The sequence below is a fragment of the Vigna radiata genome, chromosome 7 (assembly GCF_000741045.1).
Source record: "Vigna radiata var. radiata cultivar VC1973A chromosome 7, Vradiata_ver6, whole genome shotgun sequence".
Lineage (NCBI taxonomy): Eukaryota > Viridiplantae > Streptophyta > Magnoliopsida > Fabales > Fabaceae > Vigna > Vigna radiata.
The window spans coordinates 34,545,460-34,554,586 of NC_028357.1; the positions used below are offsets into that span (position 1 = coordinate 34,545,460).

At 32.4% G+C, this 9,127-nt stretch overlaps 1 protein-coding gene across 1 annotated transcript in view; it reads right to left on the reverse strand.

Annotated features, from left to right (window-relative positions):
* Positions 1 to 9,121, reverse strand: part of LOC106768308 — a 17,378-nt gene extending 8,257 nt beyond the window's left edge. The window contains exons 1-11 of the mRNA XM_014653380.2: positions 8,700 to 9,121; positions 7,883 to 8,040; positions 7,701 to 7,804; positions 5,922 to 7,584; positions 5,082 to 5,207; positions 4,472 to 4,588; positions 3,818 to 3,906; positions 3,429 to 3,477; positions 3,202 to 3,312; positions 2,883 to 2,950; positions 1,449 to 1,581 (exon numbers count right to left, since the gene is read on the reverse strand). Coding sequence (XP_014508866.2) covers positions 1,449 to 1,581; positions 2,883 to 2,950; positions 3,202 to 3,312; positions 3,429 to 3,477; positions 3,818 to 3,906; positions 4,472 to 4,537 — 516 coding nt within the window. The 5' untranslated portion in view covers positions 4,538 to 4,588; positions 5,082 to 5,207; positions 5,922 to 7,584; ... (1 more) ...; positions 7,883 to 8,040; positions 8,700 to 9,121. The remainder of the gene's footprint in view (positions 1 to 1,448; positions 1,582 to 2,882; positions 2,951 to 3,201; positions 3,313 to 3,428; positions 3,478 to 3,817; positions 3,907 to 4,471; positions 4,589 to 5,081; positions 5,208 to 5,921; positions 7,585 to 7,700; positions 7,805 to 7,882; positions 8,041 to 8,699) is intronic.
* Between the last annotated feature and the right edge of the window lie 6 nt (positions 9,122 to 9,127).

Sequence of the window (9,127 nt, forward strand, 5' to 3'; positions counted from 1 at the left end):
AATGCTCAATGCTCAATGCTCAATGCTCAATGCTCAATGCTCAATGCTCAATGCTCAATGCTCAATGCTTAATGCTTAATGCTCAAAAAAACCAGCTGATGTTGATGCCCCGGTACCCAAAGTTACAACCCCATCAAATCAGCCATGCCCCTTCATATGTGCAACCAGTAGCTACGCATTAATTGTCAGTACACCACATGCCACTGCCAACACAAAACAGGTCCTAGCCACTTTTTGTTATGTTTCAGGGGTGGATTTGTCCTATACTCCCTATTTTACAGCTATTAGAAAGTCATCTTCACATTCTTTTGGTTGTGATTGCAGATCTGATTACCTTCTTTCCCCACCATGTTTGAGAAAAAACCATTTCTATTTCGTCTCCTAACAACCCCAACTAAATGGGGAAACATAATTTTAAAACAGAATATGATGAATGTCCTAACCGAAAGAGGTATAACCAAAGAGTATTTTTATTTGATATGTTGAGTACAAACATTCATTGGACATATGTTAGTTTTATTCCTTAACAAGTCCAATCCACCTCCCTGAGTCTTACTTTTGTAAAACACAATAAGACAGAAAACATTGCAACGCAATTGAGGTCATATGCTAGTTTATGGACAGAGATAAGATTTGTTGAAAGTTTTGGGACATGTAGAACATTTTTAAGAAAAATTTTGGAATATAAATAAATATCTGCATATTCTGCAACTATAGTTAAAGAGCCATTGGCAACAATAGTTTTCCTATTGCTTGGAGGTAGGGTATAAGAATGAAAGAGTTGAAATGAGTATGTCAAATGATCTTTAGCTCCCAAATCCACAATCCAAGAGTTAGGGTTTCTTAAGTGTTCACATTAGGTTTTTCAGTGTTTTTATCTCCACGATATTAAATCCTCCCTCTGTTGACTTTGGGTCAGAAATCATGGAGATGAAAATCAGCAATTGGCTGTCTAATGGGTTAAAGAGAAAACAACAACAATAAAAGTTGTTACAATGAAACTGCAGCAAATAAGGTTCTAGCCTCTTGAAGATAAAATGACAATAAAGGAAATACGTGGTAAACTATGTTGGCAGTAAAAAAAATTATGCAAGTTTACACTCATATTCAACAGTTATGGCATGCATAAGGGTTTACAGTTAGGGATTGGAGAATAAAAGAAGATAAAGACCGAACAAGTTAACTTATACGATATTTAAGTTTGATATATACAAGGAAAGGGAGAGGGAGAAAGGAAATTGTTGTGCAAAATGAATTCAAGTCAAGATATATCACATTCTTACATCTCCAGATGAAAGTAATTGATTAACTATCAGTTATAACGATCTGAGCAACCTCAAGTATCTGACTTTCTGTCAGTTGGTTAAATATTAATGAACTAAAATTATACTGCAATAAAAAGGAGTAAAATTATACTGCAATATTTATGAACATGATCATTGAATTACCTCATTTAAAAGTGAATTTGAATCACAGTGGCTAATGGAGCATAGCTGATTTGTGTGCTTGGATTCCAAACTGCGCAAGATACTCACAGTGGCCAATGATAACCAAGGCCAAGTACATCTGGAAGTAATACACCTGCAGAGACCCAAACATTAATTCTAATGTTTATTGATCAGACAATAATCAAGTATTGGATCTAAGGACGATATGTACATACCACAAAAATTTCAGATGTAGCGAAGCAAAGGACGATAACTCCGACTAATTTTGTAAGTGTGATTTCACTTCCAAACAAAGATAAATTATACAGAAAAAAAAATATCAAACAAAATAATAGTGCAGACAGGTCAATAATTTAGTCATAAATGCTATATACCTGTACAAGTTCTCTAACAACAGAGCAAGAGTAATATCAAAAGTACAGAACTATATACTAACTCAAACTTTTCACGAAGTCCAATGGATCAAAAGTTCTTTCACTGAACATGAAAAGGACGAATGACCAAAAACAATGTATTGAGATTGATAATAAGATATCACACACAAGTACAATAACTAAATGCACCTATTTATAATTGTACAATCCTTCCAGTACTAGCTCACCTGCTAGCGGCTTAAGCTTAGGTCTACTACTAATAACCCTAATTTCTTATAATGATCCCCCTCAAGCTGAAGCTTATTTTACAAGTTGATGCACAAATACAGTACGCACATGTGTATCCAAAAAATGATACATTTATTTTAAAATTATATAATACAATAAGTCTATGGCCATGATAGAATCCACCGGTGTAATACCATGTTAAAATTTTAAGGCTCCTCCTCATAACACAACACAGAGTAACCTGTTTTATCAGTTAGCTCTTCTTTCTGTACATATTTTAGTTTTCTATCTGTTGTAAATAGATTAGTTATCTTTTCTTTGTAAGACACTTTTCCAATATATTCAATATTCTTTCCTTCTCTCTCTGTTTCCTTAACTTACATGGTATCAAAGCTACTGTCATGGCTTTTGAAAAATCTTCTGCTACCCAAAACTCTGAAACCACCATCGTTACCTCCTCCTACCACCCTCACACTTTCAACACACCTATCTCCCTCTGACTTTGATACCAAAATGTTACAAAAAAATACAATAACCTAATGCATTTACTTATACTATTAATTAACCAGCTCAATCACTAAGATATAATACAATATCAGCTCGGGTTTGTTTATCATTTGTTATCATCACAACAAAATTTTACCATACAAGCATACATGATGGTTAATAGATCCATATATGATTTGTAGACAAAATTTGTTTTTCTCAAGTATCAAACAACAACAGTTATTACTAGATATTGTTGCTATACCCATAGTGAGCTACACATGGTACAAGGATAGATATGTTACAATCCATGGCATTTCCAAATGCAAAAGTACATATAGTCAACCTGAATACAGAAGCCCCCATGGTACACAATGCTGTCTTTGCTCGTTGGTTCCTATCTCCCAAGCTTACCTGTGAAAACATGTATACAAGATCAGAAAATGTGCATGGTCACCAATAGGCAAGTGGTTCAATTGCATAAAGTCTTTGAATTTATCAAACTATCAATATTCCCCTAGTGACAAAGCAGGTTGAATTTCACATGCTTTAGTAATCCTCATAACCTCTTTTCCGAACAATCAGGAAGTAAACAGACATCACTGTTCCATTGAAAACCCTAGAGGAAACACCTGTCAATTTATAGAACAGAGGACCAGACTAACCGTGAAGGCATGGACTATGTGCACACAAAATTCCACAACAATCCCTATTGCCATAATAAGGTTTACAATAGACACTGCATTGAGTTGGATACCCAAAATTGCCATTACACTCTGCAGGAGTCACAAAGGTCGTTTGTTTGAGTCTGTAACTACGGAATTAAAAAGGATGTAAAAAGTAAAGCAAATAAAAGATGAAAAAAAATTTGCAACAGTAAGAAAAATGATACCGTGAGGTCCAAAATTATCATGACAACTATCTGCATCTTCTGTAACTTGCTAGAAGATTAGTTTCAAAATCAATAAATCAATGGAATCAATCAATTCAAGTTAAAACATATACTTAATTTCCATGATCCAATTAATAACATATGAGAACAATAATAAAGTCAGTACTGGAAATATTTGACAAGTTAATTTACAAGTATTTAAGTTGTAAGTTCTTGACCTATAATTTAATGTGGATAATTATTTTTTTCAAATATGTTTCCTTTATTATATTTTCTTTTTGTCACATGATGCTTAATAACAATAACAAGATTGCAATAATAAATTAACTGACTTATGAACATGCGTAAAATTTTAGAATTGGAGCTTTAAAAGACAACTCATTGCATACTTATCAAGCAGCCAATAACATCTTCGCACAAAATTTGAGTTATCCTGACCATGTGCATAATATACATGTATCCTTTCTTCATTACCAACCTGTTGGGTGCGGAAAAGAAATAAATGACAAAAAAAGAAAGTAAAAAATCAGATATTATGGTAATTAATCAATGATAACAAAAAACTTGAGGAAGGAATTATCATCATACATAATAAACACCACATTTGATGAAAAAATTAAGAGCAGAAAGCCACAAACTGATCTATCTGCCAAATGGCAAACACTACCAAGAAAGAAAGATAGATATAGTGGATCATTGTACAAAAATCATATGACATACAAAGCCAAGATAATGCATTATGTATAAATTAAATATCACCATAATCTAACAGTGGATTATATCTAAAACTACTAGACTCCAGACTCCCCTAATTAAAAAACTACTTTTTATGGAGAGTACACAATAAATTGAACAGCATTGGTAAAATAGAAAACTGATCTCCAAGAAGCCTTCTGTCTTTTAACATTTAACCACGTCTAACCAGTGTTTAGTTCATTCAAATTCCACATTAACAATGATCAATTACCCAAACAATCTGTTAGAGAAACAAAACTAAACTAAAATTAACTCGAATGAAAACACCAAAGAATGAAAATCCTCACTTTTAAGTGCTCGTGAGCTTCTTTAACAGTTTTCCCGTCCTTTTTTCTTTTTCCAGTTGTGTCCATCTTTTCGAAAGTTCCTAAGCATCTTGCGATCAAATAAGACAATAGTACCGCCTGTCCACACACAAAAAGAAAAAATAATAATAATAATAATAATAACAACAACATTTTAACTAGACATTTGACATTGTCTTATGACTAATAGTGAAAAATCATTTGGATGAAAAATAACTATATGAAATTCCATCAGATACATTATCGAAGCCATTTGCAGTTACATTTTATATTGTCTTATTCATGTTATAAATAAATAATTGGCGTGTGCTTTTATGAAAGAAGAAAATCATTGTGAGTATTACAAAGAGATTTGAGGGAAATGAAACAAAATAAACTTTAAAACCAATAATTAAAGGTGTAGAACCTTAAAATTAAGCAAATAAGCTTGAAAGCACAAAAGTTCCAAAATATGATTATCACAGAATGCTTTCTACCAGTAAGTTAAGAGATGCATACATAATTTGATATCTATAAGACAGCACACGGCAGGGCAGAATGGAAACTATGCACCCACTATTTAAATATGAAGTTACAGATAACTGATAATTACTTTTTGGCAAATTCACTGGCTTGACATTAATGGGAAAATACTTGTAATTACACAGCATGGCATGAACTTCATTGGGACGAAACCATCTGGTTCTCGCTTCCTCCAAAATGCTCCTCACATCCAAATCTGAGGCATATATAAGCAAACATGTCAGAACAACAGCACTACAGATTTCCTTTCCTTTTGACATAGCCTAAAGGAAATCTACTTCAGGGAATAATCACTCCCCGAGATAAAAAAATTTCTATTTAAAAGCTAAAAAGAAGCTAGAAGCTAAAAGCACCTAAGACAATTACTAATCAGAACATGAATCTAAAAAAAGAAAAACTAAACAGAGAAACAAAATCAAAGAATTGAAAGAGAACTAAAATTAATTCTATTTACAGAAACAATGTAAAAGAATCCTAAAAAAAACTATCTAAAGGGATCCTAATCAATCTGAAAAATTGAAAACTAAATAACCTACACAATTCTTAATAGAACAAAACAGAACCTAAAAAAATCTAAAGCAAAAAGCATATTTATAGAGGCTAAAAGCAGAACGTGAAAATGAAAAACAATTACTATTAAGACAAACAGAACTTAAAAGAATCTAAAACTTGAAACAGAAACAAGAATGAAGAAAAGAAAATCTTCAAACAATTTTTAATTCTAGGCAAAAATAAAGCCTGCTCCTACAAACTAGAATAGATTACGACAGTATCAAAGACTAAGTATTTACAAGCTAGAAGTTATAACTAAAATCAAATCAGAAAAGAAAAAAAAAATACTCCTATTTTAACTGCATAACCACATATTAACATGGTTATTTTAAAGTAGAAACAAAAATTAAACCTATACCTTTGATATTCACCCAGAAAAACTAGACACCCACTGGCTGAAACTTATCATCACGTCCATTGCTCTTTCTCACAACAGCCATCACCAAAGGTTCGTAATCCCAGAGAATTCCTAGAAATTTAATACACTAAAACTCTAAAGCAGCATGCATGAGTAAATCATTAAATAATACAGAACTTTCAAAAGTGAAATCAGATTCACCCAACAAATCATCAATCAAATCATCAGAAATTAATGCATGAAAATCAGAACACCCAACAGTAGGTGTGTTTGTATGATGCACAACAAAAATTTCTATAGAATTAATACTATTTTTATATAAAAAACACAAAATTAATACTATTTTTACAAAAATCTAAAATTAAAGAAAAATCTATAAACTATCCTATTTCTAGATAATAAGAAGCTAAAATGCAATAAAATAAACTTGTAAGACTAGAAAAAGAGGTAAATTTAAAGAGTTAAAACGAGGATACATGCTTTATGCAAAATTTTAAAATAAATAAATAAAACACAAACATGCCACTAATTGAATAACAATTGCTGATAGGTTCTTAATCAAGAACCTATGAAAAACACACTTCAAAACTCACGCACAACCCTCAAGAATACTGAATAGCCTCTGTAATTCACTAGCAATTAATGGATACAGAATGTAGAGAGCTTAACCTCCCCTGATCAGCACCAACAAGTTCCTGACAAAACAAATGAATTCACTAACTACCCCCAATAACAACTATTCCCCCTTTTTATACATGATCCCCTCAACCGACCCTCCTAACTGCCTTGGCAGTAAGGTTGTGTAACTCCTTTTCTCCTACTATATACAAGTAGAGGCCTAACAATTGCTCTGCCTCATATATTTATGTTCTTTTGCACATATTAGATTTAGCATTTCTAAGTTATAAATAAAACATCAAAGCTACTATTTAGAGAGAAATTCCACATTCTTCAAGACCACCCTCAAATAAGAATTGCAACAATAACCCATATTAGCAGATACAAAAGCAAAAGTAATTCACTTATCGCTAATAGATTAGGGTGCTCCAGCACATAGCTGATAAAATATATGATATAACCCTTCCCCTTCCTTGCATTGGACTGTTCTAGACTGTTCACAAAATAAAACAAAGGTCAACAACATAAAATAGACAAATTGGAATGAAAACTAGCTCAAAAGAGTGAATACCCTTTACAACAAAACTGTTTATGCTATGGTAAAAAGGTAAGCCAGAAGCATTGTAGACAAAATGAGTTATTACAAGTTTTAATTCAAAGTCAACTAAGGGCACAGGAGGTTTAGGAAACCAGGTCTAGGAAAGCAGGTTTATGACCACATTATGCTGAAAACATTGGGCAACAAATAGAAACTTTTCCAATAAATATACATCTATGAATGGAATTGTTAATACAAAAGGAGTAATGACTATACACAATGACACAAATGGCACTAAAGTTTTATTGGCAATTAAACAGTTTATAATTGCCATACACGCATAGAGACAATGATATAGAAGAACTTACCTTATACCAACAAAATGTAATTGTTAATACAAAAGAAATAATGACTGTACACAATGACACAAATGGCAGTAAAGTCTCCATCCTTTCAGGCAAAGTGTACGCTGGGAATCACGACATGGCCTAAATATGCTTTTAATTTCTGCACAGATTACTAAGTTTCAATATTTCCAAACAAGAAAACAAGACAAAAAAACAAGGAACATAAGAAAAAAGACAAGGATAAGAAAACAAAGGAGCAGGAGGAACTTTCAACACCTTTCCCATGTAAAGGAATAATATCCAATACTGATGTTTTCTTAGGCAACAAGTTCTGAAAAGCACTATCTAATCCCCCACCAATGTTGTCAAACCACATGAACCTACACCAAGAAAAATAATGTTAAAACAACTCAAATTATAAAAGATTAAGCTATACTGTGTACTCATCTGAATATAACCTGTTTTCATTGAACAATGTCAAATCAAAAGAACCATCAACCAAACCCTTGCTCGTAACATCATAAGTGGGCTTATGATTATGAAAAGATCGTGCTTTTGCTCCTCTTTGTGCACCTTCTTGGTTAAGGAAAATAGACATGAGTTCTTGCAAGACATCCTTCACCAATATCAAAAGAGAGCAAAATATGAATATCATATTTCAAGAAGCATTTACAAGTTTTAGTGAGTACAGAGAAGAAANATCAAGGTGCTGGATAGCAAGGCAAAAAAACTAATAATTCACCCAAATAAAAGACTGGAAACAAAGATAAAAAGTTGTAATGAGGAAAATGAATTGCCAGTGTCCAGCCCCATTCACAAACAAAAATATTTTACAACTTTATATTCATAACAAATTTATAGATCCACCAAAGGCCCAAAGAAATAATTTGTTCCAATTTGGTTTCAAGTAGTACAACATTATATTAACTACACAAAAGAGACAACAGGAGAAAAGGACATTGATTTTAGCTAAAAAGTGTCTTTCCATGCCTCTATATATGCAACAAATCATTCTTTACAAAACTTTTTATAAATCCACAAAAAAAAAAAAATGTCGTGTGAATATACCGACACCTATGCCCCATCACAAAGGACATTATGTACAGTTCCTCAACCAAATAGCCTTACTATTCCTCAAGGAGGAAAATAACTTGATTTGAAATACTTTAAGGACCAAAGAGATTATGATGCATGTACCAAGCAAGCGCAAAGTAGTTTGGAAAAAATATCTACAACTGAGATTCAGAAATAACAGTACTTATTATGCCAACATACCAGTATATCACAAAGGTCCATCTGTGATCAGCAAGAACATTTAATCCAACCAACCAGTATAATTAAGTTGATCACAATGTTCAACTATTTCTGGGAGGTACGTGATTCTAAAACTGGGGAAATCAAAAAGCCCTATAAAGCAGCCGATAAAGAATGTGTAGCAATTATGAATGTTGTAATACACTAACTTGTTTATTTTTTTAAGTGGCAATAATTGATGAATGAAATTAACACCAGTAAGAAGGATTAGTGAAAAACGAAAAAAGAAAAAAAGTTTCTGGTGTTCAAATTTGCTTTTGCATAATCAAATAGATAGCCTGAAACTTACAGTAAATTTTTGTATAAGCTTTCTAAGCTTCTGCCGACTCTTTTTCATGCTTTCAAATGACAAATGACTCTTGCCATGCTCCCACTGACATAGTTTCACT